This window comes from Hemibagrus wyckioides, linkage group LG09 (assembly GCF_019097595.1).
Source record: "Hemibagrus wyckioides isolate EC202008001 linkage group LG09, SWU_Hwy_1.0, whole genome shotgun sequence".
Lineage (NCBI taxonomy): Eukaryota > Metazoa > Chordata > Actinopteri > Siluriformes > Bagridae > Hemibagrus > Hemibagrus wyckioides.
Window position 1 is genome coordinate 17,149,024 of NC_080718.1, and position 26,709 is coordinate 17,175,732.

General features: G+C 38.7%; 4 protein-coding genes across 5 annotated transcripts; 2 read left to right on the forward strand and 2 right to left on the reverse strand.

The window, feature by feature from the left end:
* Positions 1-199: 199 nt before the first annotated feature.
* zgc:109986 (uncharacterized protein LOC553566 homolog) lies at positions 200-5,507 on the reverse strand. The gene is made up of 8 exons (XM_058399725.1): positions 4,879-5,507; positions 3,842-3,963; positions 3,619-3,757; positions 3,387-3,508; positions 2,478-2,588; positions 2,296-2,402; positions 1,902-2,001; positions 200-1,592 (listed from the first exon to the last, which is right to left on the reverse strand). Exons 1-8 carry the CDS (start codon positions 4,973-4,975, stop codon positions 1,476-1,478), a joined length of 915 nt encoding a protein of 304 aa, XP_058255708.1. The 5' UTR covers positions 4,976-5,507; the 3' UTR covers positions 200-1,475.
* A 74-nt stretch (positions 5,508-5,581) lies between these two features.
* srp54 (signal recognition particle 54) lies at positions 5,582-11,558 on the forward strand. Of its 2 annotated transcripts, none has more exons than XM_058399722.1 (17): positions 5,582-5,681; positions 6,207-6,337; positions 6,451-6,553; positions 7,141-7,232; positions 7,318-7,402; positions 7,957-8,061; positions 8,276-8,342; positions 8,432-8,489; positions 8,580-8,730; positions 8,850-8,998; positions 9,094-9,194; positions 9,292-9,378; positions 9,495-9,568; positions 9,668-9,776; positions 10,229-10,399; positions 10,515-10,610; positions 10,740-11,558. In XM_058399722.1, the coding sequence occupies exons 3-17, from the start codon at positions 6,476-6,478 to the stop codon at positions 10,829-10,831; spliced, it is 1,515 nt and encodes a 504-aa protein (XP_058255705.1). In that variant the 5' UTR covers positions 5,582-5,681; positions 6,207-6,337; positions 6,451-6,475; the 3' UTR covers positions 10,832-11,558. The 2 variants fall into 2 exon arrangements, with proteins under 2 accessions (XP_058255705.1, XP_058255706.1); XM_058399723.1 differs by lacking the exon at positions 5,582-5,681 and adding an exon at positions 5,926-6,120.
* Positions 11,559-12,577: 1,019 nt separating this feature from the next.
* On the forward strand, positions 12,578-26,144 carry sec23a (Sec23 homolog A, coat complex II component). The gene is made up of 20 exons (XM_058399326.1): positions 12,578-12,729; positions 13,630-13,872; positions 14,644-14,701; positions 14,791-14,877; positions 15,645-15,881; positions 16,189-16,268; positions 16,415-16,559; positions 16,720-16,878; positions 17,538-17,653; positions 17,832-17,955; positions 18,031-18,111; positions 18,220-18,309; positions 22,292-22,398; positions 22,733-22,886; positions 23,017-23,094; positions 23,187-23,348; positions 24,153-24,239; positions 24,472-24,627; positions 25,022-25,087; positions 25,367-26,144. The coding sequence occupies exons 2-20, from the start codon at positions 13,652-13,654 to the stop codon at positions 25,454-25,456; spliced, it is 2,298 nt and encodes a 765-aa protein (XP_058255309.1). The 5' UTR covers positions 12,578-12,729; positions 13,630-13,651; the 3' UTR covers positions 25,457-26,144.
* On the reverse strand, positions 20,149-21,172 carry LOC131359446 (histamine H2 receptor). Its single transcript, XM_058399327.1, has 2 exons — positions 20,479-21,172; positions 20,149-20,306 (listed from the first exon to the last, which is right to left on the reverse strand). Exons 1-2 carry the CDS (start codon positions 21,170-21,172, stop codon positions 20,149-20,151), a joined length of 852 nt encoding a protein of 283 aa, XP_058255310.1.
* Positions 26,145-26,709: the final 565 nt, after the last annotated feature.

Consider the following 26,709-nt stretch of genomic DNA (forward strand, 5'->3'; position numbering starts at 1 on the left):
TTGGTTAGACGCGCTGTCACTCTTATGTCCGCCGCCAATATTGAGATATCGGGATTAGTGTTTTACCCTTTGTGTATTTGGACAGCTTCATGTTTTTAAGGAAAGATAAATCAGTGTCATTTGATTTTAATGTTTCTTTGCTTGAATGAATGAATGAATAAATAAATAAATAAAGATTTGACACATTTTAGATGTCATGAAACAAGGTTTTATTTTTAAACAAGGGGCATTATGAGCTGTCTACACAATATTTGACAATATTTCAAACATTAAACCAATGTCAGTCATCAAAAGTTTCATTGACATTCACTGGCTCATTAGCAAGTTGGAAAAAAAAAAGAAGTCAGAAAAAGGCATATTTGTCCAAAGCACTGCCTGTACAGCCTCAAGTATGTAGACACCTCATCATCACACCTATATATGTGGTTTCCGACCCCAAACTGTTGGAAGCACTCGATTGTATTGAATGTCTTTGTATGTTGCAGCTTTACAATTTCCCTTCACTAGAAATAAGAGGCCCAAACCTGTTCCAACATGACACTCCCCATCTTCACAAAGAGAGGTTCATGAACACATGGTTTGCCGAGGTTGAAGTAGTAGAACACATGTGGCCTGAACAGATCCCTGTTTTCAAACACACTAAAGAACTTAGCGATAAATTGGAACATGACTGTGCCCCAGGTCTTTACACCAACATCTGTGCCTGACCTGTGGAATTCTTTTGTGGCTGAATGAGAACTTTCGACCATACAGTAAATGTACCATGGTGTGTAAATCTATAACGTGTATTGTACCAAAATTTTGTACCAAATTCTTCCAGGCAATCTACTAGCATTTTGGGGTGGTGGGAGAGAAACCAGAGAACCTGGAGGAGGAAACCTGGACATAAAGATTACATACACAGAAACTCCACACAGACTACATTGATCAGGCATAACATTATGACCACTGGCAGGTTATAAGTGAATAACACTGATTTTCACCTCATCATGGCACCTGATAGCAGGTGGGATACATTAGGCAGCAAGTGAATATTTTGTCCTCAAAGTTGATTTGTTAAAAACAGGAAAAATGGGAACGCGTAAGGACTTGAACAAGTTTGACAAGGGCCAAATTGTAATGGGTGTAAAGCTGCTAACATCTTGGTTCCAGATACCACAGCACACCTTCAGGGATCTAGTGGAGTCCATGCCTCGATGGATCAGGGCTGTTTTGGCAGCAAAAGTGGAACCAACACAATATTAGGGAGGTGCTCATAATATTATGCCAACCTGGGATCATGGAGTTGTGAGGTGTCAAAACTAACCCCTGCACCTCTGTGCCAAGCTCATAAGCTATATTGGATTGCTGCACACAGATCATGTTAAAACTGATTTTAATACTTGTAAATCTACTATGAAAAGTCCTTCATAAAATTCACTTTCCTAAATACTCATATAAGCAGTTTTATACAGTGGTCATTCTGTGTGCTGATGTCAAATTACTGTGTAAAGATGTATTTGCTTGAGGGAATCTGGGTCTGCGTCATTTTGTAGATAAACACTATAATCAAGAGGTACTTCTTGCAACCAATGGCCAATTGCTGGTACTCCCTGAAACAAAACAGGAAAATGTTAAACAATTCCATTTTAAAAGGATTTATTAACAGTGTGCATCTTCAGGTGTTATATTGTATTTTAATAATATTGTGCATTTGTAATTCACTGTTGATAATAACAATGCTGTAAAAAGTAATTCTAATTACAAACAAAGGACTGTCAGGTCATACTACAATAACTAAATGAATATTTTGGTTTATATTTACTAGAATCTAGTTTACATAGAGGAAAAAAAATACAAATTTCTAGTAGTGTTTAAAGTGAAAGGGGAGAATAAATATGGCAATGTGCCTCAGTGCTCACATTTGTTTCTTGCAGTGACATGAGAGCTTCTTGAATGCTTGGAACTGTAACCAACAATGCACCTTTCTTTAAGAAATTTTGGCTAATGAACTGCCATGCTCTGTAGAAGAAAAAACACACAAGGCATTTTGTTATTTTCAAATATAACCCAAGAATAGCACTGAGATATATATACACATTTTGAATAGGCTCAGGTGCTTTATCCAGGTTCATTTTGTGTTTTGTGTTTAGTGTTTACTACCAGCACCCTATTGTGCTAGACAATTATGCCACCTAGTTTATCATGCAAATACTGTTCTTTGTAATTATAGTGTCTTATTTATTTACTGTATGTACAGTTTATTACTGCATCATAAATAGGCCCACCCAGAGCTTTAATACCAGTCTGACTTACCTTACTTGGTCTGTGGGCTCCATAAAGTACTCAAACACATTGTTCATTATTAGCACATCTGCATTTTGCAACAACACTGCCTGAGAGCATATATCTGCATGTATCATCTGTGGAAGACACCGAAATAATAAGCAGGACATAGCATCAGTAGCACTGACAACACTACATTTTGAATTTGGTACCTGAATTCTGTCACTAAAGCCATATTTCTCCACAGTCATTTTCTGAAGCTTGACAAACTCTTCACATATTTCTACCCCAACTAGTTGTGCTGCTGTACTGTAGAGGTAGCCCTACTGAGGAAAGAGGTATGGGTTTAGAAGTCAGAAAAGCAATACAAAAGTATATACAGGCAATTGCTTAAAATATAACTAGGACAGCATGTATTGTTCCTCTATTATTAACTCCCATCCCCCAGGAAAAAGATCCAGTTTCCACATTGATAAAGACTCTGGTAATAATTTCTGGCCAGCCAGATTTTTACAGTGACATATGCACAGAACAGTAATGAAGGGTATACACTGTGACAAGGGGAAAAAAATGCCATTTTTAGTCAGATTTTAGTAGACTCTTCAAATCTGCGCTCAAATCTTCAGACTCAGATCTTCAGTGATCTGACCCAAACTTCCTAAACAACTAGGACATGCAAAAAATTTGTGCTGTAGTGAATATGTGACAAAGGCTTATTCTTCTTCTACTAAAGCTCACTGAAGTACATAGGTTTGTATGGAGTAAATATCTGACCAGGACCATTGCCAAGATGGCTGCAGGACAGACATGCTTTATAAGAAAGACTTAATAGGATGGATTACATTTTGATTGGACAGTCTTAATTGAGAAATCAATAATTATATCCCATTATTCATCTGCTTGCATACACGACTTATTCATTTACCTTTAATCACTTGCCAGACAAAATAGGGACTTACATTTACACTAAAAATGGATACAAACTGCTGTGCAATTGAGAGCCTAGTTACTTAAATACACCACAGTCTCTCCGGCAGTTTGTGATTTAAATCATATTGATTGCTAACCCTTGAATAACCCCTGTTTATTAGCTCTATACATTAGTTCCACAAGTACCTTACCCCATAAAGCACTGCACCAAGCCTGGAACCCACATCTACTACCAACTTTCCTGACAGATCTGGGAGAACGCGAAGAAACAGGAACTGGAGCTCAGAGATTGAGAAGGAATGCGAGATGAATTCTGCAGGACATCACAAATCACAGCATTTCCACATTTCTTAGTCGCCTTGAAAAAAATGTGTATTCTAAATGAATACATGTAAATGTAATTATAGAAATGGTTAAAATTACCCATAGGAGCTGTTCTATGTGATCCGCAAGTGAGACAGAAGTTGCGACTCATCTTGCCCTCTTCACAGAGACTATCTACAGTTTCCTCATCATACAAAAATGCATCAACATGCATAGTAGGTTTGGGGTTCTGTTGAGTCTGCAGGACAAAGTAGAACTTAAGAGGTGCCAAGAATGAGGTTAAAATAATTATATCTCAAAACCCAACAAGGACAACGCAAACCTTCTGAATGGCCATGGTCTCTGAAGGAAACATTGCTTCCAAGGGAAGAGAACACCTCAGATCATCTGCAATACTTTGGAGTATAGCTCTCTGATTGTCAACCAAGTAATTATCAAGATCATCTAAAAGATTACATGAAGATTATAACCAAATAAATAAATGGTACAAACATCCCAAATACATGCAAATGTTTAAAAGTAATAAAGAACTTCAGAAAAAGACCAAAGAATCGACCAAATCTTCTAATATACACTATATTGCCAAAAGTTTTGGGACACCCCTCCAAATCACTGAATTCAGGTGTTGTTGTTTTTTCAGGGGTTGGGCTTGACCCTTTAGTTCCAGTGAAGGGAACTCTTAATGCTTCAACATACCAAGACATTTTGGACAATTTCATGCTTCCAACACCATCAGTGCCTGACCTCACAAATGTGCTTCTAGAGAAATGGTCAAAAATTCTCATAAACACACTCCTAAACCTTGTGGAAAGCCTTCCCAGAAGAGTTAAAGCTGTTATAGCTGCAAAGGGCAAGCCAACTCCTTAATGAATTCATGTGCATGTAAAGGCAGATGTCCCAGTTTTGACCTGGCTCACAGTCTCCACTCTAATTCATCCCAAAGGTGTTCTATCAGGTTGAGGTCAGGACTCTGTGCAGTCCAGTGAAGTTCCTCCAGACCAAACTCACACATCCATGTCTTTATGGACCTTGCTTTGTGCACTGGTGTGTACTCATGTTGGAACAGGAAGGGGTCATCCCCAAACAAAGTTGGGAGCATGAAACTGTCCAAAATGTCTTGTTATGCTGAAGCATTAAGAGTTCCTTTCACTGGAACTAAGGGGCCAAACCCAACTCCTAAATTCAATGATTTAGAGGGGTGCCCCAAAATTTTTGGCAATATACTGTAAATAATAAATGTTGACAAAATTCTAAATGCGATTTAAACTCAGCTGATTAGTTATAAACACACTGTACATGTAATGCAAGTAACACATTTAGTTTACTCATATATTCTTACTTGAGACATAAACCAATCACCTGAATGCTTCATCCAACTGATGAGTTTAGTAAGATCCTGAGAGTCTGTTCTGCTCAGTATTTGTAGGATATTATCCTTGGCGTCGCTGAAATTCATTTTTGATCACTATGCATTGATTTGATGATTGAAATCCTAACCCAAGCAGCAGATTGAGAGAAACGCGTGTACAAGAAGGTACTTTCAATTAAGGCGGAGCCACAGTTCGTCTCATTCTTAAGGTGCCTCTTGCAACTGTCTATTATTTAGCCTTGTTAACATCTTTAAGTCCCGTGCGTTGCTGTATATATATATATATATATATATATGCCTATTTTATTTAGCGACATAAAACATCATAGAACGCTCTATGATCAGAAAGTATTTAGACGAAGTCGGTTCATATAAAACCGGTGATAAATCCTCCATATGTTAGGTCACCTTAAAATGTGTGCGGCGCGTGCTCACTGTTTCCAACCTGTTTTCCGTGGCTGTGACAAAAAATTTTTTTTTTCTAATTCTAAGTAAACAAGCGAATGAGAGAGCGCGAGAGAGAGAAGAGGCAGAACTGTAAAAATATATCTAATTAGAATACAGTGCTTAAATGTTAAATATGAAGTAAGTGGCCGTGTACGCCACTAAAGCTGTTATTTTTATGCTGATCCCGGATCAGTTATAACGTCACTGATACGCGCTCTAACTCCTCGAAAGCCCGATCCCAGATCAGGACAAATATTAGTAGGTAACCCGGAAGTAGAAAGGTTTTATGGGAGTTTTTTGGGTGAGATGACGTTTATCTGCTTTCCCTGAAACAGCTGTATCGTAGGTAAGAACATTCAAGACGGAATAATTCACACGATTGAGGTTTTCACGGATCAACAACACGCCAGGGGTTTTATTAATGAGTAGTGTATTCGTGAGAGATGGTGTGATTTGCGTTTGTCGGCGTTTTCGGCGATCGCGGCGAGCAAGCTAGCGGTCAGAAAAATCACATCGAACTGATTAGCGTTGGCTTGCTGCTTCTGGTTGTGTGTTTAAACCTAACTGTGTGTGTGTGTGTGTGTGTGTGTGTGTGTGTCGCTTTAGTGCAGTTTACACTGAAACAGAGAAACGTGTTAGTAAGTAGTACATCACATGGGGATTTTCGTTTGAGTTAAAACGGTCTGGTTTGGTGTTTGGTCAGAAGTGATCAAAAACACACAAATAACTGCTGAGTGTTTCCTGAGAGAGAGGAGACACACGCTGATCTCAGCCGCTTTCAATCAGTACAGTGATTGTATTTGTTTGCCTTCATTATAGATCCTAATTGTACTAGCAAAATATCATGATTAACAGGTTTGTTTGAATACAGGTTGGAAATTACCACTTCTTCGTCTTCTTGACCGGGTCCAGACCCAGATCGTCTGAAAGAGAGTACAGTGAGCGGGTTAAGTCGTGTGGGGAAACCCCCACCTTATTGAAGAGCTCCAGTTCTCCTAACAAGTATGTAGGAGGAAAAGGGAATTACTGATTAGTACAACAGTATAGGTTTTGATATTAGTTACAACCACTGAAGCAGTGCATGTGATTTAATAGATTGTTTTGTCCTGTTGTAGGCCGCTACCTATTTAAACTGCAAACATGGTGTTGGCAGACTTGGGGAGGAAGATAACAGCGGCACTTCGCTCGCTCAGCAATGCCACCATCATCAATGAAGAGGTAACACACACACACAACATTTCCGCCAGCTTCTTAACAATATGTGAAGAAAAGAACTATACTTTCCTGTACAACCCCGACTTCTTAAACTGTCCTCCAACTACTCAAGTCGAGTCAAGAAGCTTTATTTGTCATTTCATCCATATATAGCTGACGCAGTACATGGCGAAATGAGACGACGTTTCTCCAGGACCCTGCTGCTACATAGAAATCATACAGCATATAACTACAGAACAGAAACAACACAGAGCTAGGGACAGAAAGTTTGTCCCAGCTACATAAAGTGCAATGTGTGCAAACAGTGCAAGACAAAAGACAGTACAGAAACAGGAAATACAAAAAAAAAACCCAACACAAGACAGTACAGGACACATAGTGATGAAAAACATGTGCAACAAAATAGAATGTGTAAAATGTACTCACAGTGCAGGTGGACAATTAAAAATGATAACATTAAAATGATTCAAATGTGTCAAGACATCAAATATGAGAAATATTTAATACATTTTTCTATTCCCTAAATGTTGTACTTGGTAAGGTAGAGTCTGTGACTTGCTCAGTACATTTGTTTTTTCCCTTTGCCACAGGTTTTAAATGCTATGCTAAAAGAGGTCTGTGCTGCCTTGCTTGAAGCTGATGTGAACATCAAACTGGTGAAACAGCTCAGAGAAAATGTCAAGTAAGTACAGGTGGATCTTTTAATTCATGAAGTGTCTGCTTCCTTTAGTGAAGAAGCTACATTTAATGATTTAATCTCTTCTCAGGGCAGCCATTGACCTCGAGGAAATGGCCTCCGGGCTGAATAAGAGGCGAATGATCCAGCATGCTGTTTTCAAGGAACTTGTAAAGGTTTGTGCACTCTTATGGCCCAGTGGAATAATGTCATTTTAAAAAACACTTGCTGTTACAATAAAATATTTAACAACAGGGTGGTGTGATGTAAAAGGACATAGCTGAATATAATAACATATCCTGAAGTGTTTTAGCCCACTAATACCACAGCCTTTTACCAACAATTCATAAGTTATAAATAGTCCTCACCTTGCCAGCTTCTCTTTTCCTCTGTCTTTTGAAGTTAGTCAACAGGAAAGGTTAGACAGGAAAAAAAACACTATGTTCTCTGTCCTGAAGAGTCTCCTGAGGCAGAAAACCTGCTACCTATTATAAAACTCATGACACTGGAGACTCATTTTATAAATGTAATAATTGCTTGTTTTTCAAATATTATGCATTTTACTTTATATATAACTTTTTAAAATCATTTATTATTGACTGTATTATCATAAACATATTACATACAGTCAGAATTGTATTGAAACTAAAACTTTATTAGACAGAAGCTTTTTAATGAAATAATATAAATGTTTCAATTAGATCACTAATGTGTGTTTTTTTTTCTATAGCTGGTGGACCCTGGTGTAAAATCATGGACACCTACAAAAGGAAAGAACAACATCATCATGTTTGTTGGCCTCCAGGGGAGTGGAAAAACCACAACATGTACCAAGGTGAGCCAGTACTGTAATGCCTCTAAATGCATACGTGTGGTTAGATACATTTCTGTAAATATATGCTGTTTAAATACAAATCCAATACAATTTTTAAAGGTGTGGCTGTTCTTATGACAGACTTAAACCAGAAAACATTTGAATTTGAAAAACAAATGTAATTTGACTAGCAAATGGCTTGTTTGTAATTGTGATTTTTTTATGATTCTCTTAGTTGGCATATTACTACCAAAGAAAAGGATGGAAAACATGCTTGATCTGTGCTGACACTTTTAGAGCAGGTGAGGTTTGGTGTTTTTCACTTTGATTATCGAGCAGAACTGACTTTAGGATGAATGTAAAGAAAAGTAAAATGTCTTTTTCCTATAAGGTGCCTTTGATCAGCTAAAGCAAAACGCAACAAAAGCCAGAATTCCCTTTTATGGAAGGTAATGCTTTTTGACTACAGTCTTTATAACGCACATGATTCAGAACAAGAACATGAATGTTTCACAGTTTACATTTCTGTGAATCAACAGTTACACAGAAATGGATCCAGTCGTAATAGCTGCTGAGGGAGTCGAAAAATTCAAGTCAGAAAACTTTGAAATCATTATTGTTGACACCAGTGGTCGACATAAGCAAGAAGATTCACTGTTTGAAGAAATGCTGCAGGTTTCAAATGCTGTGGTAAGTATGAGATGCATACACATCTGTTTGTGTAAAACATTTCACAGTTTCGTAGTAACAATTTGAGCAGATTGCTGAACGAGTTTGCTGTATGTTTCATGCTGTTGTGATTTTCACAGCAACCCGACAATATTGTGTACGTGATGGATGCATCCATTGGTCAGGCTTGTGAGGCTCAGGCTAAGGCCTTCAAAGACAAGGTAGATGTGGCGTCTGTCATCGTTACTAAGCTGGATGGCCATGCTAAAGGTGGTGGCGCTCTCAGTGCGTAAGTACATAGCTACTGTTATTGGTGGAAAAAAACACACATTATTATGACTTTATTACTTAACCTAATGGTTGCTGTAACTTGTATTTGAACAGAGTTGCTGCCACAAAGAGTCCTATCATTTTCATCGGTACAGGAGAGCACATTGATGATTTTGAGCCCTTTAAAACTCAGCCTTTCATAAGCAAACTGCTTGGTATGTTTTTTGTACTCCCTCTTTATCCTATATGTTTTATTTCACTTGCCGTCTGTTAAGTTTTTAATTTCACATTGCTTGGCTCTTGGCTTTACAGGCATGGGAGACATCGAGGGACTGATAGATAAAGTCAATGAGCTCAAACTTGATGATAATGAGGAGCTAATTGACAAGCTTAAACATGGTAAGATTTCAATTTTGTGATGTATAACATGACACTGGGACCAAGAGTTTAACATTAATAAGCTGAAGTTGCTTGCTGCAGCTCTAATCTCTGATTACTGTTCACTCTTCTAATAGGTCAGTTCACACTCAGGGACATGTACGAGCAGTTCCAGAACATCATGAAGATGGGACCTTTTGGACAAATTATGGTACAGTGAATATGATCATACTTATGATCACAAAATAAATTTGACTTTGTTTAATTTCTCTGAAGCTGAACATATCAATGTTTTACTTTTTATGCTTAGGGTATGATCCCAGGCTTTGGAACAGACTTCATGAGTAAAGGCAATGAACAGGAGTCTATGGCCAGGTTGAAGAAACTCATGACCATAATGGACAGTATGAATGACCAAGGTATGTTTTCCTGCAAGAGAACTTAATAAACAGTAAAGGTTGTGTAATGACATCAGCTTAAAAAACTAAAACACATGGGTATGTGGTTCTCTGCCCTAAAAACGTTCATGTGGTTGAAAACCTAGTCACAGCTTGAAGCTTGAGGCACCTCCTAAAAATGACAAACACATCTTTAAATAAAACATCTCCAAAACAACAGATATATCATTTAACAAATAAGTATTTTTAATTTGTTTATTATTAGGTTTAAGTTATGTGGTGTGTTCACCGTAGAAGTCACTGTAAATGAACTGTTACTACAGAAACTGTAAGGTGTTAGAACAAGCACATTAATATAAATCTCTGATATTAAAGAGCTTGCTATTCTACAAAGCTTCTGATCAGTCTTATTTGAGACATCATCAGTGCAATGTTAAAAAAGATGTTATTAAATAGTTGTTTACTCATTGCAGAGCTGGACAACAAAGACGGTGCGAAATTGTTCAGTAAGCAGCCGAATCGGGTTCAGAGGGTGGCACGGGGTGCAGGTGTAGCCACCAGAGACGTGCAGGAACTGCTTACCCAGTACACGAAGTTCGCCCAGATGGTCAAGAAAATGGGTGGTATTAAAGGTTTATTTAAAGGTGTGTTTCATTTGATGTATGTTACTTTTTTACATTGAAATTCAATGAAGGAAATTGTTCACTGAGTTATGGACATTTTGCAAATGTGTTGTATGGTGTGACATTTGGTTTACAGGAGGAGACATGTCCAAGAATGTTAACCCATCTCAGATGGCCAAACTGAACCAGCAGATGGCAAAGATGATGGATCCCAGAGTGCTGCACCATATGGGTATGATTGAGGACATTTTTCTCAGAAAAATCATCTTAACATTTCAGAATAATTACTTCTTTTACAGTTTAATTATGTGTTATACTTGTCTTTGGGTGATGGATGTTTTTGTGTTGATGTTTTGTGTAGGTGGCATGGCAGGTCTTCAGTCGATGATGAGGCAGTTTCAGCAAGGGGCTGCAGGCAACATGAAAGGAATGATGGGATTCAACAACATGTGAATGCTTCAGCCTTAAATAAAATATGGAAATCATTTTGATGGATTTTAAACAAGCAGACCCAAAGTGGAGGAAGATTTTTTTTCTTTTTCTTTTTTTTTTGCCTCAGATAATACAGTGATTTATTAAACCATGTAAAATATTCAGAGACTTGAGTATTTATAAAGCTGAGATTTTCTGGAGAAAGCATTCACTAATCAGACTTCACTTTAATGTTTGATCAGTGAGATCTAAGTAGTTTTCAAACATTTGACTACATTTAAAGCCAAAATCCTGTAATAAGTAAATCATTTTTTTGTTCGTTTTGAGTTGGAATGTGGTATTTCAATTTTAATTAACATTATCTAGTTATATGTCTTTTTTTTAGACTGAAAGGAAAGGTGAAATATTTAAATATAGTCTGATCTGGCTACTTAAGTACCACACAACACAAACTCGGATGCGTTCATCCTTTTTAAAACATTACTAGTAATTGCTGCTCTCATGATGTATGAACTTCATTGAATCTCAAGGAAAACAGGTTTTGTGATTTTGTTGCTCCTTTTGTGATTAAGATGTTTACAGTGGGGCCAGAAAAAAAAAGTAAGCGATCATGGTTTATTGTCCCTTTTTCCTGGAATTGCCCTAGAAGAACTTTGGCTTTGTATGTGAGACAAAAGAACTGTAGTGTCAGACATGTTGGTGACAATATTTTGTCATAATACAATAAATTTATATAGCAACATTTTAATAGATGGTAATTTATTTTGTCATGTTTATGCATCTAAATTTAATTTAAGGGGTTGCTCTCTTCTGTAACTGGCATTTAGAAAAATTGTTACATTAAGATACTATTTCTACTAGACACACTTGTTTCTAATTCGAAGGAATGCTGCCATGCTGCAAAGCAGTGTGTTCTGATACCTTTATCACAGTCAACATTAACTTTTTCAGCAAGTGGTGCTATAGTAGCTGTAGCTCTTCTGTGGGATCAGACCAACACATCAACTTTGGAGTTGATCCCACCCTTGACGTTCCCTTGCAACGAGAAAATATTACTTCACCTGCCAGTAGTGTGTACACTGACCAGGCATGACATTATGACCACTTGCCTAATATTGTGTTGGTCCCCCTCTTGCTGCCAAAACAGCCCTGACCCATCATGCACTGTGTATTCTGACACCTTTCTATCAGAACCAGCATTAACCTCTTCAGCAATTTGCGCAACAGTAGCTCGTCTGTTGGATTTGACCACACAGGCCAGCCTTTGCTCCCCACATGCATCAGGGAGCCTTGACCGCCCATGACCCTCTCTGTGGTTCACTGTTCCTTCCTTGGACCACTTTTGATAGATACTGACCACTGCAGACCGGAACACCTCACAAGAGCTGCAGTTTTGGAGATGCTCTGATCCAATCGTCTAGCCATCACAATTTGGCCCTTGTCAAACTCGCCCAAAATCCTTACTCTTGCCCATTTTTCCTGCTTCTAACACATCACCTTTGAGGACAAAATGTTCACTTGCTGCCTAATATATCCCACCCACTAACAGGTGCCATGATGAGGAGATAATCAGTGTTATTCACTTCATAATATGGTGCACTGCTTAGGACTGGTGTCCAATCCACGTTGTATTTAGGCTAACACCCAGTGTCACCGGTATAGATTCTGAATCTAGCACCAACCTGAGCAGGATAAAGCGGTTACTAAAGAAGAGTCAGTGAATATAAGCAACGGGTTTCGGGTGATGTAATATGATAAGCGCCGGGACTGAAGGGGTTAACCCGGGCTGTAGGTGAGGCGAACAGCAGAAGCTCCTCCTCTGCAGCTCAGTAATGACGTGGCAGCGCCCCTTCAGCCATGTTTGATACGTCAGCGCATCACTACAGTCCGGCCGAGAGCCTCAGAGAAACCGCTGTTAGGTATGTTCAGCCTTTAATGAAATAAACATCGCTTTCATGTTGTGTATATGGATTTTGACTAAGTCTAATTGTGTCAAATATTATACCGGTTGTTACAAGTAAAAGTACTCGATTATATTATTTGTCGGCTAGATTAAAAAACGACTTCTGTTTCAGATAGCCTCTTTACCCTGATCCGGTTCGCTCCATAGCGAAAATGTCTCGTTAACCGAAGGGTGTAGTGATGTGGCAATGTAGTTGACGGGGTTTTTTTTACTCACTCTCTCTCTCTATATATATGTAGTTATTTATTAAATATCAGCTTGGTTTCGGGTTGCTAGTCAAATGAGATGTTTATATAGCGTTTAGCTGTTCGGCGATGTTAACGTCGCTAACGTAGCAAGTTAGCAGCGTTGGCATTTCTGATGAATGACCCAATTTCAGACACAAACTTGGAGCCGTCGTTTCTTACCTAAATAACTCTGAATAAATCTTTTAATAAATACGATTATAGTCTAGTCTGATAGCACTGACTGTTTTTTTCACAGAGTTTGTGTACTTTTTCGGTCTAGAGCCTGTTGATTTTGTAGAATAACCTTACATTAGCAGAGTCACCTTTTTGTGTTTGAACTGTGAAAATCACCTTTGGATAAAACAACAACAAACATCCAACTTGATCGTGGTGTTACATCAGAGGTGAAAGTTCTGCTCGGTTGTCCATGTGAAATAACCGGAAGTCCAGTTTATGTTAACTGTCAGCTTTGATAAACTCTCTCTCTCCCAGCACACCTTTATCATACTATACAAGAGTAGACTTCACATATATGAATAGCTGCTGTTTTGCTGTCATCACATGTATGTGTGGCCTTTGTACATTTATACCTTCAGCTGTATTTATTCTTATGTACCCTTTTCTCACAGCACGTAGATCCCAGAGGGTGCAATGACAACCTTCCCCGAGTTCATTCAGCAGAACGAAGACCGAGATGGTGTACGTTTTAGCTGGAATGTTTGGCCCTCAAGTCGACTGGAGGCCACGCGCATGGTCGTGCCTGTGGCTTCTCTCTTTACCCCACTGAAAGAGCGTCCGGATCTTCCACCTATACAGTACGAGCCGGTGCTATGTAGCCGTGCAACCTGCCGAGCTGTACTCAATCCGCTATGGTGAGTTAGGAGTTTGTCCTCATTGACTCAACTACGTAATGAACTGGGTTCTCACGTTGAAATTTGTTCACCAGTTGCTGGTTGTCTTTAAACATTAATAAGGTATCCTGATATGGAAAAACAAAAGTGCCACTGACACTCCCTGTACCATGTGTCATGTGCCATCACATACCGGGCACCACAAAGTAAAATAAACTATCATATCACAGTGCATTGTCTGTGTTAAAAATGTTAGAATGATACAGGCAGTCTTGTGTTACATAATGCAAGACATTTAGTAAAAAACAAAAGATACAGTTTTGCTTTCTCTGTGCTGAAGCAAAAATCAGCACTGATGAGATAATTTACTGCTAATGTACAACATAATAGTGTCATAATTTCACAAAAGCAAGAGGAATACATTTATAATATATGTTGTGATATATATATATATATATATATATATATGTATATGTATATTGTTGTTGCTTTTTATATATGTTGTCACCCACTGTTGGACAATGTCTGTTTTGATGGATGTGCATACAGGCAGATTTGGCCTCGTGAAATACTCCAGTTTAAGTTTACACAGTAATATTTTTAAGGTTACATCAGAGTTTTTCTCATCAGGCAAGTTTGAGGTTAGAGCACTGGGGTTCCACAAGTAACTTTTTTGCTGCTTAAAAATAATTCCCATGATTATTTTGCTGCTCTCTGAATTAGTGAAATACAATTAGCTTTTAAAGTGATTGCTTAATTTCTTTAAAAAACTCTGTTTTCTTTCTTACTTAGCCAAGTGGATTACAGAGCAAAACTGTGGGCCTGCAATTTCTGTTATCAGAGAAACCAGGTAAGGGCTTTGATGAGCAGTGATTGGATTGTTTTCAATTTTAAGGCAGCTGTTTTCAAATTGAGCATTTTTATGTAAATCCTTTCTAGTTTCCCCCAACCTATGCTGGAATATCAGAGGTGAACCAACCAGCTGAACTGCTTCCACAGTTCTCCACCATTGAATATGTAGTCCAGGTAAATTTGTCCTCTCGACCTATAACTAATGCATTTATTCATTAAAAAAAAGTAGGCATGCCTTTGATCACAAGGATATCTGATAGAACTCCTATCAGTGAAAGCCACCCTTATGCTGTGATTTTGCATGATTTTGTAGTCACGGACAGTTAGTTTCATTGTGGATAAATGCGAAACGAACGTCTAAAGTAAACAGTGCCTGGCAGCTTTGTTAATGTTTTGGGTGTCGATACATTTCTGACATGCCATTCATATCACATGCGTAGTGGTGACGACTGCTGAGCACCGCCTTTTTGTAAATATTGTCAGACTGACGTGACTAGTGACATCATTTGCTCTTTAAATAGCAACTTCAACAGGCTTTACTTCTATTGTCATGCCACTTTGTACAAACACCATTTGCATCTCTGGTGTACATACTCTGGTAGAAGAAAGATTTTTTTTTTTTTACTACTGTATGATTTGACTATTGTGTTTTTGACAGATAGACAAAGTTATGACAGCGTGTGAGCTAAATAAGCTTATCTTCCAGAATAGGTAGACGTCCCTGATGTTGCATCTGATGCCAGTCCTCAAAATAGGACATAGTTTGTGGTATTTTTTGATACCTCTTTCATGATATCAATAAAGTTGCTCCTAAACTATAGGTTTGACAGCCACCCAGTATGAGCCATTTAACATAGAGTAGGATTTAGGTGCACAACAGAGGATGTAAGGCATGAATTATAAAAGCATTTAAATAAAATTTCCTACTCTTTCATCCACAGAGAGGTCCTCAGATGCCCCTGAACTTTCTGTATGTGGTAGACACCTGTATGGAAGATGAGGACCTGCAGGCTCTGAAGGAATCTCTACAGATGTCTCTGAGCCTGCTGCCCCCAACAGCCTTAGTGGGTCTCATCACTTTTGGTCGGATGGTGCAGGTGCATGAGCTGGGCTGTGAGGGCATCTCCAAAAGCTATGTTTTCAGAGGAACCAAAGACCTCAATGCCAAGCAGCTACAGGTAAATGCTTCTGCTTTTTATATAAAGGAATATTGGTTTATTAATATATTGGTTTGTTTGATGTTAGTTTTAGAAAATTGTCATATATAAATTTCAGTTTATCTCAGTTTATCCTTACTTATAGAGTATTTAATGTATCTTCATTTATCTAAACCAGTAACTCTACATCACTGAATGCTTGTTTCTCGTGGACTTGGAGAATAGAAACTCTGAAATCTTTTTTAAATCAGCAATACAGACAAACGATTTTAGATTTAGGGTTTTGAGATCTCTGATAGAACAGTGTTCTGAATCATTTTGTGTGCAGGAGATGCTTGGTCTGAGCAAACAAAATGTGGCTCAAGCAGGTCGTGGACCTCAACAACCTCAAGCGCCACCTACTAACAGGTATCAGATTTGTGGTGATTTGGACATTATTTTATCTAACTGTCACGTAAACCAAAGAATCATTTTTGGGGTTGTCAGAACTTGGACTCTCTCTTAGTAGACTAAGGCTATATCAATTACATATAGATGTGTGCTCTTGTGCTCAGATTCCTGCAGCCAGTGCAGAAGATTGATATGAACCTGACTGATCTTCTCGGAGAGCTGCAGAAAGACCCCTGGCCTGTCACCCAGGGTAAACGGCCCCTCAGATCATTAGGAGTAGCCCTATCTATTGCTGTTGGGCTGTTAGAGGTAAGTGTCATTCTGTAGCATGTAGCAGCTCTTAGTACTGTTCACATCATCTTATGTATGTGTGTGTGTATATATAAATGAAATTGTAATTCATTGTTAATTCATTGTTTTTGACATCTGTATGTGTAACATTTTTTTTCTTATTTCTCTCTCGTTATAGTGCACCTTCCCCAACACAGGGGCTCGAATAATGACCTTTATCGGTGGTCCGGCCACCCAGGGCCCAGGCATGGTGGTTGGAGATGAGCTGAAGACACCGATTCGCTCCTGGCATGACATCGAGAAAGACAATGCAAAATTCATGAAAAAAGCCACAAAAGTGAGTTACCTGAATCAGCATTTGGGAAAGACCGCTGTAGCTCTTTGTTGTCATTTGGAAGATGCAGTATATTGCCAAATGTTTTGGGACGTCTGCCTTTACATGCACTTGAATTTAATATGGAGTTGGCCCACCTTTGCAGCTATAACAGCTTCAACTCTTCTGGGAAGGCTTTCCACAAGGTTTAGGAGTGTGTTCATGGGAATTTATGACCATTCCTTTGCATTTGTGAGGTCAGGCACTGATGCTGGACAAGAAGGCTTGACTCGCAGTTTCTGCTCTAATTCATCCCAAAGGTGTTCTGTCAGGTTGATGTCAGGACTCTGTGAAGTTCGTCAACACCAAACTCACTCATCCATGTCTTTATGGACCTTACTTTGTGTACTGGTGTGCAGTCATATTGGAACAGGAAGGGGTCAAACTGTTCCCACAAAGTTGGGAGCATGAAATTGTACAGAATTTCTTGGTATGCTGAAGCATTAAGAGTTCCTTTCACTTGGAACTAAGGGGACAAGCCCTAACTCCTGAAAAACAACACCTGAGCCCAATAATTAAGAGGGGTGTCCCAAAACTTTTGGAAATATAGTGTATTAGCATTGTTGGTGTAAATCAAATGACTCCTAGAATAGAGAGCTTAACATGTTGTTATATCCTTGTAGCACTATGAAGCCTTGGCAAACCGAGCAGCAGCCAATGGTCACATCATTGACATTTATGCTTGTGCCCTGGACCAGACAGGATTGGCAGAGATGAAATGTTGTACTAACTACACAGGGTGAGAGTGCAGCATATAACGTATAGTAAAATGGTGGACTTTTACAGAGGACTTAAATTTTCCAAATAAAATTTGTCATATGTGAATTAAATCCCTAAAATCTGCTTACACATGAAATGCTTTTAGATCTATGTGTTGTGGTTTTTATGAAAATGTATGAATCACTCTTGTGATGCAGGGGTTACATGGTGATGGCAGACTCTTTCAACACTTCACTGTTCAAGCAAACCTTTCAAAGGGTTTTTAATAAGGACGTGCAAGGATCTTTTAAAATGGCCTTTGCAGGAACTCTGGAGATTAAGGTAGTTAATCATTTAAACAGTTTCTTTGTATCTTATAGAAGTAGTCAACATACCTAACAACCATTCATATTTCAGACATCAAGAGAAATTAAGATCTCGGGAGCAATTGGACCTTGCGTCTCCCTGAATGCCAAGGGACCTTGTGTGTCAGAAAATGTGAGTTGGACTTCAGTCATGATGTTATTTGATGTAAAACATCAATGTTTTGCCTTCTTTTTTATATCAGATCTTGACTCACTTCTGACCTCTGGTCTCTTATTTCAGGAAATAGGAACAGGTGGGACGTGCCAGTGGAAGATCTGTGGTCTGGACCCCAACACCACACTGGCAGTTTACTTTGAAGTTGTCAATCAGGTATGTGTGTCTTCTTTTTCTGTAGGTTGACCTGTTCAGAAAGGGCACTTCGGACAAGTTGGAGCCAGAGCTACACCTGAGTTTAGATGCTACACCTGAGTTTAGAAATGCGACAATGGCACAGTCATTTCTGTCATTGCATGTGGTAATGGGTTCATCCACTAGAGGGCAGATCTGATCAAGGAACGGTATTTGTTCCAGATGCTCTCTGAAATTGACAATTTATATATATTTATTGTTTTGCAATATAGTATTAGAAAATCATGCATCAGTCAGTCTACTCTTTATAAACACAAAACCAAAAAAGTCTTCCTGTTATAGTTCTGTACAGTGTTTTTTTGGAAATACTCAGTATAAAACTGGTTTATGATATCGTGCTAATCCACATACATTCATTTCATTCAGCTGGTAAACACACATATAAAACACACATACAGCTGGTAAACACACACATGAAAAACACAATATTATAATATTCATGTTTGTTTTAGTGAAGCACATTTCCCTTGTCACATTTCTCTCGGTACAAGTTTCAGAAGGAACTGTTCACTTTACAGCTCAGGTCATTAAATATGCATGTGTGTGCTTGTCATCCATCTCAAAAGCCCAGTTAGTTACTGTGCTTCCCATGAAAAGGTGTTAATTTATTCATTTTCTGTAGCACATTGATTGTATGGTCTTGCATTCACACAGCAGCCAGAGGAAGGAAAAGCATGCTCAGCTCTCTTTGGGCTCATTCACAGGGTCAGTGTGTTCTTGTTGTAGTTCTTGAAGTACACTGGACACTGAGGAGGGACAATTGTGACACTCTCTGCTCTCTCTGCACTTTTCTGTACTTCTGGAGAGGGAGTTCTTGTGTCCACGCTGGCAGATTCTGTTTATACTCCTGCGCAGGGCGACTCTGTACCTCCTAAAAGGAACAAAGTCATGATTAACCATCCACATATTTATTCACACTTTTCCCATCAAAGAATGTTGTAGCATCACCTTTGTGTGACATTTTATATAGAGATATTTGCCTATAAAATGACTGAACCACTGGACAAAGTTTCTGGCTAATTTCATGCAATTCATAGCAAGGCAGTAGCACTCCCAGACATAATAACTGGAGTTTTTAATGCAGAGTGATATCCTACATAAATATCACATCTATACCTAGCAAAGATAAGAGGTTCTTGAAAAGCTGCTGTTGAGCTGCACTGGCTGAACATGTTTGAGGCAGAACACTGCGGTTGTTTCACTGCGGTGGGCAAATACGTGTACCATATATAATCACGATTTTGTTAGTTCTCATATCTCTGGCTGTGGTACTTTAAACTGGTGTTCTTTAATAGCCAGCCCGAGTGCACAGAACAGTGTCAGTGAAAGGTGCTGTGTATTGCATGAACACAGGTGCATACAACAAAACTGTCTTTGTGAGAGCACTTCAGTTCTGTGAAAACTGAGACACAAGTATTTACTTAAGGCACTTACGTTCCCTTCCCTATAGTTAATTATAGATAAAGAGCACTGAACTGAGGTTAAAAACTTGATTTGTACTTTTTAAAAAAAAATTTTATTACTGATCTGACCATTTGTGTTCAGAGTATTGTTAAATTAAAAATCCATCCTTTTTTTTTAAATTTTTTGCCATTTGCTGTTAGCATTATTAGCATTGTTATTACAGCTACATATCTAAGCTGTTTGTGGAAATAGAGCGGGAAGAAGTAAAAACTTGACCTTCTCCCCCACTGAAGTCTGCAGCATTCCACCTCCACCAGATTTAAGCATTACCACAGTTATTTTACAGACAAAAAAGATCTGTTACAGTACCAGATCTGGTTTAAGTGACTCCATTGCTTACGTCTGGGACATGGAGTTGATCCATGGGTTGAGTGTGGAGGTGAAGAGCACGAGCCAGGTGGCTATAGCAGAAGCGGGTTGAGGGCTCTCGCTTCCGGTTAGAGTCTCATAGAAGCAGATGGTGATGTATGGCAGCCAGCAAATGAGCAGACACACTATTGACATACACAGATCATGCAACTTAGTTAATCATTAAGAGCAGGACAGTTTGTTTTAATCAGTAGGATTTTAGATTACTGAACAATGCAAAGCATTCAGGCAATGATCGATCTCCACCAATAAATAATCATTTTCCAGTAATCTTTTCTTGGCTCTCATGCAGCTTACCTGTGGTTGTCACCATGACAATGGAGCTCTTGAAATAATTATTTGCAGGCACATAAAAACAGTGGTGTTCGTTGCAAACAAATGTCCCTCGTCGTACTTGATTCCTGGCTATGTACACAATGTAGCCATACATGGAGCACATTGCCAGAATGGGCATGATGATTCCCACTACTATGAAAAACATATTGAAGCCAGTGTTGGCAGGCTCAAAACTGGGAGCACAGAGAAACCTGCTGCTGCTGTAGCTATAATTTCCAAAACCCAGCAATGGGAGAGATGCATTCAAGAGTGAATAAATCCAAATGACTGTGAGAATCACTCTGGTTCTGCGGGCATTGAAGATTCGTGGATATTTGAGAGCGAAGCAGATCTCCGTGAACTTGTCAATGGTGGCCCAGGTAAGTGAGTGGACTGAGGCCAACTGGAGCAGCAGGAAAAGAAAAGCACTGCCTTGGCACAGCGCGCTCGAGCTGGCATATCCCTGTGGCCGGAACAGGCTGTTATGGGCTCCGAAAGGGATGGTGGACAGTCCAAGTGCCAGATCACTCAGGCTGAAACTGAGCGTCAGGGTCCATGTCTCAGTCTGCAGGTTCCTGTCAGACAGCAGCAGGAGAAGCAGTACGGTGTTCCCACAAACAGAGCACAAACTGGAACTTATCATCAGACCTGCATATGTCACCTCTATCCACTGCATCCTGCTAAACTAGAAGTGACTCCCTCCTGCTGAATTTACATAGATGTCTGAACAGCTCAGTTGCATAGCAGTGAATCCCAGCCATTGTGTTCAACTTCTCCAAAGAATCATGTTTAACAATCACGTTATCCCACACAGCGTCAAAGCTCCAGAGAGTGATGCTGGCTTTTATGCAGGTGTGGACTTCATACTGTGCCTCATGATTGGATGATCCAATGCAGTCATTAATGTTCTCAGCACGCTAATCTCTGTTGGGAGCTTAGCCTTCCTTCTCTACCTGTCGTCTCGAACACTGCAAACAAAATCACTTTACGTGGCAAAATTATGTGAACATCACCAAGTTTTCAACATATAAAGCGGACGGCATCAGTGGACACAGGCTATTGCAAGTGATTGGAGTTAGGTTGTTCTGTAAACAAGAAGCTCCAGATTTAATATCCTCTTATTGCTCTATCTACTGACTGCCAAGTTAATGAGCCTTCCTGCAGACAAGTGTTGTTAAGGTAATTGGCAAGAATCATGACTCTAAAGCGGTTTAAGACGTAATCATTAATTATAGTTCTGCAATTCTCTAAGCTTAAGTCTTATTTCCAATTATATTTTGTTGTTTGTCTCTTTTATTTATGTAATAAAAAAAACATATATATGCTTTTCCCCAAAACCTTATTGACGCTGATTCAGTTGCTTTTTGTTGGCTATAGTCATCAACAGCAAACTAAAACTGCATTTGGCAGTGTTGTGGTAGCAGTACAGTGGTGTAATTGAGAGACTGGCATGTATTTAGCCTAAAACATTTCTGCTATCCTCCTGATCACTCGCACCCATTTCTTTTCTGTGGTAAGTGTCATGCTAACAGCAGTGAAGGGATGAGTGAGTGATCAAAAAAGAGTTAGATCTGCCATGGGCCTTTGACCCTCTGTTGTGGGATCACATTGGGGGGACTTATTTAATGATATTTGGAATATTAGCTGCTATTGCACTGTTGCCAGACTGTTTTGTAGTATAAAATATCTTGATTGTTTTGTATGTATGAATAGGCTATACTACAGATCACACCTGGTATCAAGGTCATGTTGCTGAATGGGTTGTTTAAAAATTTGTTTTTATCTTGCTTTGCAGCACAATGCTCCAATCCCCCAGGGAGGTCGAGGTGCCATACAATATGTGACGCAGTACCAGCACTCCAGTGGGCAGAGACGCATCAGAGTCACCACCGTCGCTAGGAAGTTAGTTCTTTTTTCTTTTTTGGTTTTATTCATTTCAGTCAGCTACGCTACAGATATAGTAAACTGATGTTATTGTTTGCAACTGTTGCTTTGTTTGCAGTTTTACTTTTAGCATTATTGTGTCTCCTGAAAAATATCTTGGGTCAAAAGGCTTGTAATTTTTCCCTCAAGAGTGATGACTCTTTACTCATTAATGATCATTGACCTTCCTGTCTCAGCATCCACATTTATTTGCTTATTAAAAATTCAGACAGCTGTAGGTAAATCAATGTGACTTATATTGATAAATAAGTGTGCAAAGGTCAATGTTGTGATTTCTCTTCGTCTTCCTCAGCTGGGCGGATGCGCAGACGCAGATTCAGAACATTTCTGCGTCATTTGATCAGGAGGCTTCTGCCATTCTCATGGCCCGCCTGGCCGTCTGTAGAGCTGAATCAGAAGAGGGTCCAGATGTCCTGCGCTGGCTGGACCGGCAACTTATCCGTCTGGTGAGAAGAGTCGATCTAGACTGCCCATGAATCAGAAAACTTCTGAAGAATTAAAAATGGATTTTATTCTTATCCATAATATTTTTTTTTTCTGCTATTTTGAAACCCTCCCTTACGGTTTTTGTTTCAGTGTCAGAAATTTGGAGATTACCACAAAGATGATCCTAACTCATTTCGTTTCTCTGAGACCTTTTCTTTGTATCCTCAGGTAAGAATAAAACCTCTGACTCTCACTTTGTGAATTATAGCCCAGATCTCGCCTCTGGACCGCTGAAGTTTCATTCTGTCTTTTCTTAACAGTTTATGTTCCATCTGAGGAGGTCTCCATTCCTACAAGTATTCAATAACAGTCCCGACGAGAGCTCTTACTACAGACATCATTTCATGAGACAGGATCTGACTCAGTCTCTCATCATGATTCAGCCAATTCTGTATGCCTACTCCTTCAACGGCCCCCCAGAGGTATACACATAGCTATTTATTCACGTGTGCCTTATACCTTTTGTTTTTGTATAGATTGTAATATGTTCATAATTTAGTAGCATAATAAGCATTAAAGTATGTTGGTAATTTAGTCTTTTCTTACTGTTATCTTACTATTATATGTCCACCATAATCCATTATGTATTCTTATGAGGTAGTGCCTCAGAAATGCACTGTCATAATGATCATAAACCTTAATTCCCATGACCCAAAAGATTATTGCCCAGTGTCTCTTATCACATCCTAGCAAGCAGGTCTTGTGTTTAATTAGTAAATAAATTCTGTTTTCCATTGAGATGATTTATTTTCTTCTGTGCATTTTCGTAGCACTAACGGAGTGTATCTAAGAGATTATATCTATTTTGAAAACTTGGTTAAACATTCTGTGTGTATGTGAGCGAGGGATAGAGAGAGAGAGAATAATTGCTATCTCTGGTTCCTGTTCCTGCCAAAGTGTGTAATTTTCACAGTTTGAGCTGGAGGCAAAAATCTCTCATTAATGGCAGGTTGAGGGATCCCGAGTGGTACACGAGTCTATAATACTGAGGTGTTGTGTGTTTGGCATCTGTCTAGCTGTGCGACATGTACATAGACAGGAGTGAGGAGAGACAGTAGAGGGAACGTTATTTTGTAAGATAAATTAAATTTAAGTGTATTGACTCACTTGGCATATTATAAATAGTACATGCACAAAGCATCCTATATCTGTAACATGACTGTATGAGATAAGAACAAAAACATTATTTTATTTATAACTTTATTGAAATATTTCCTCATTTGTAGCCGGTTCTGTTGGACAGCAGCAGCATTCTGCCAGACCGAATCCTCCTGATGGACACATTCTTCCAGATCCTCATATACCATGGAGAGGTAAGCACAGTCTTTCTGCTCATCAGTCTTTGATGGTTATACAGACATTGAGTGTGTAAAGGGTTTATTATATATTTCAGCACGTGTGGTACTTCACATGAGAAGATACCTGACTGTCTCCCTACTAAAGAAACCTAAATATCTAATAAATAAATTATGATCATTATCAAAACTTCATTACACGTGTACCTTAAAAGTGCTCCCTATAGCAGTGTTGTCTTGTTCCCTGCAGACAGTGGCTCAGTGGAGGAAAGCTGGCTACCAGGACATGCCTGAGTATGAAAACTTCCGTCACCTCCTACAAGCTCCAGTAGACGATGCTCAGGAGATCTTGCACACACGCTTCCCCATGCCTCGTTACATTGACACAGAACATGGGGGCAGCCAGGTAAAGCCGTGTAGCTAGAGACAATCATCTGATTGCATGCAACTTGTTCCTTTGTACATTTAGTGCTTCCCACTACTTTGTAGGTTGAGATATTATATATGCGACTCCATAAGAATTAAAAGGCAATTTTTTCATATACCGGTAAAGCTCAAGCACGACGTGAATATTTATGATGGCTCTATAGACCTAGTCCTCTGAGAGTTTACAGAGAGGTTGTAATTTTAAAGAGCATCTTAATGCTTTCCTTTAATCAGACTAGAATGTAATGGATCGGTCACTTTCCTGTACTGCTCTGTAGTACTGTCCATGTTTATTGAATCCCAGGGGCTCAGATTGAAATCATTGCACTCCCTGCAGCACAATGCTCATTTTGTTCATTTCTTTTTTCCATCAGGCACGGTTCTTACTGTCTAAAGTCAACCCATCTCAGACCCATAACAACATGTATGCCTGGGGCCAGGTAAGTGTTCACAATCTGTATTTTTCCACGGTAGGTTCATAGCTTATGTATATTGTGTATAACATTTAAATAATTGGAGACATTCTTCATCTATTTTATTTTTGTACATTTTTTACCTTTAAAATGTAAAATGATTGGTCTTTATCTGTATATAAAGCTACTAATAGGTAATATAATTGTTACTAAATGAATACACACATGAATGCACTAATCAATAAATTAATTACTTCAGTGACTTTCTTTAGTTCTTCATACGTATATTTACCTTTCTGTTTGCAGGAGTCGGGTGCTCCCATCCTAACAGACGATGTGAGTTTGCAGGTGTTTATGGATCACCTGAAGAAGCTGGCAGTATCCAGTGCTGCCTAACAGCTTTCCCAGACACATGCACCAACAACCACTTCTACATCAGCCAAGTAACATCTGTGGGAGTTCTCCTAATCTGAGTTTTAATCTGTTTTATGTTGTGAACCCCAAACAGTGCACAAATGAAGTTCTCCTTATTCCCACCACCCCTAATTTAACAAATAACCGGCTTGGTAATTATAACAGATCAGTTGCATCCACTGTTTGGATTTGGGAAAGCTTCAGACTATACAGTAAATTGAAGTGGACTACCGGGCTTGGTGTAAAGAATCCCTGCTCTAATGGGCTTTTGTCCAGTTATGAATGATAAACTCTTTTCCCCTGCAGTGGAATTATTATAGCAGATGCATTTCATATTAAAAAAAAAAAATCTACCTAGATACAGAGAAGCAGAGTCACTGTAGCTTATTCTACAAGAGTGTTTTGCCTCAAGTTACCAGCTGAACATCTTGAGTGTGTCAAGTCATCTCTTTTTTTTTTTTTTTTCTACAGTCTTCATGTAGTGCAAAAATGAAAAAGTTCCAGCTGTTAAATTGCTGGCTTGTGGTGTATGAAAACAGCCTTTTTGTGATGTTCTGCTATTTATGCTTGTTATTCATAATATTATAGAATTATTTACCTGATTTCTAATAAAACTGCTCTGTCACAATTGCTCTTTAGTCCTAATTAATAAAAGCTATATGTGGAAGCACAGCAGGAACAATTATTCCCTCTCGCTTCATTCTCCACACACACACAACTATATATAAGCAATTCGTATTCACCCTGGGGTCATTTCCTAACATGTATATCCCTATTGAAAAGTTTTAGAATTCTCCTTTTATTCTTGGTTCCTGGGTTTATCAGTGCTGCTATTTACAGTATTTTCTTAAGTTCAATGCAGTTATTTGCCATTTGCTTTATTGTAAACATAGGAATCACCCTACTTTAGCTTACATGTTGGGTATTTTTGAAATACACCACTAACATAGTGCTGATTTAAAGCAGGATTAACAGGATAAATTTTTTTTTTTTTTGGATCTGACACAAAATGAATGTTTAATAAATCTGGCATGTTAATTCTGAGTTTTTCATAATTGGATAAATAAAATTTCATGATTATGTAAATAATTTCTATCAATGATCATTATTATATCTTCCTTCTGTGAAACAGATTTGTCCAGAATTGCAAAAAAAAAATGTCTGTGAAATGATATTTAAATTTAGGGGTTTTGTTCGTTGAGTACGAAGTTCATGAGCCAGGTTTCCTTGAAATT

What these genes read in the sequence shown, in the direction of transcription:
- sec23a (XM_058399326.1), top strand. Translation starts at nt 13,652, where the DNA reads ATGACAACCTTCCCCGAGTTCATTCAGCAGAACGAAGACCGAGATGGT. An exon ending in CAAGCGCCACCTACTAACAG is followed by an intron (nt 16,269 to 16,414) that starts GTATCAGATTTG and finishes TCTTGTGCTCAG; the next exon opens with ATTCCTGCAGCCAGTGCAGA. An exon ending in ACTTTGAAGTTGTCAATCAG is followed by an intron (nt 18,310 to 22,291) that starts GTATGTGTGTCT and finishes CTTGCTTTGCAG; the next exon opens with CACAATGCTCCAATCCCCCA.
- zgc:109986 (XM_058399725.1), bottom strand. Translation starts at nt 4,975, where the DNA reads ATGAATTTCAGCGACGCCAAGGATAATATCCTACAAATACTGAGCAGA. An exon ending in GCTTTAGTGACAGAATTCAG is followed by an intron (nt 2,403 to 2,477) that starts GTACCAAATTCA and finishes TGTCTTCCACAG; the next exon opens with ATGATACATGCAGATATATG. An exon ending in GAGCCCACAGACCAAGTAAG is followed by an intron (nt 2,002 to 2,295) that starts GTAAGTCAGACT and finishes TTTCTTCTACAG; the next exon opens with AGCATGGCAGTTCATTAGCC.
- LOC131359446 (XM_058399327.1), bottom strand. Translation starts at nt 21,172, where the DNA reads ATGCAGTGGATAGAGGTGACATATGCAGGTCTGATGATAAGTTCCAGT. An exon ending in TGTCATGGTGACAACCACAG is followed by an intron (nt 20,307 to 20,478) that starts GTAAGCTGCATG and finishes GTATGTCAATAG; the next exon opens with TGTGTCTGCTCATTTGCTGG.
- srp54 (XM_058399722.1), top strand. Translation starts at nt 6,476, where the DNA reads ATGGTGTTGGCAGACTTGGGGAGGAAGATAACAGCGGCACTTCGCTCG. An exon ending in AGAATTCCCTTTTATGGAAG is followed by an intron (nt 8,490 to 8,579) that starts GTAATGCTTTTT and finishes GTGAATCAACAG; the next exon opens with TTACACAGAAATGGATCCAG. An exon ending in TGCAGGTTTCAAATGCTGTG is followed by an intron (nt 8,731 to 8,849) that starts GTAAGTATGAGA and finishes TGATTTTCACAG; the next exon opens with CAACCCGACAATATTGTGTA.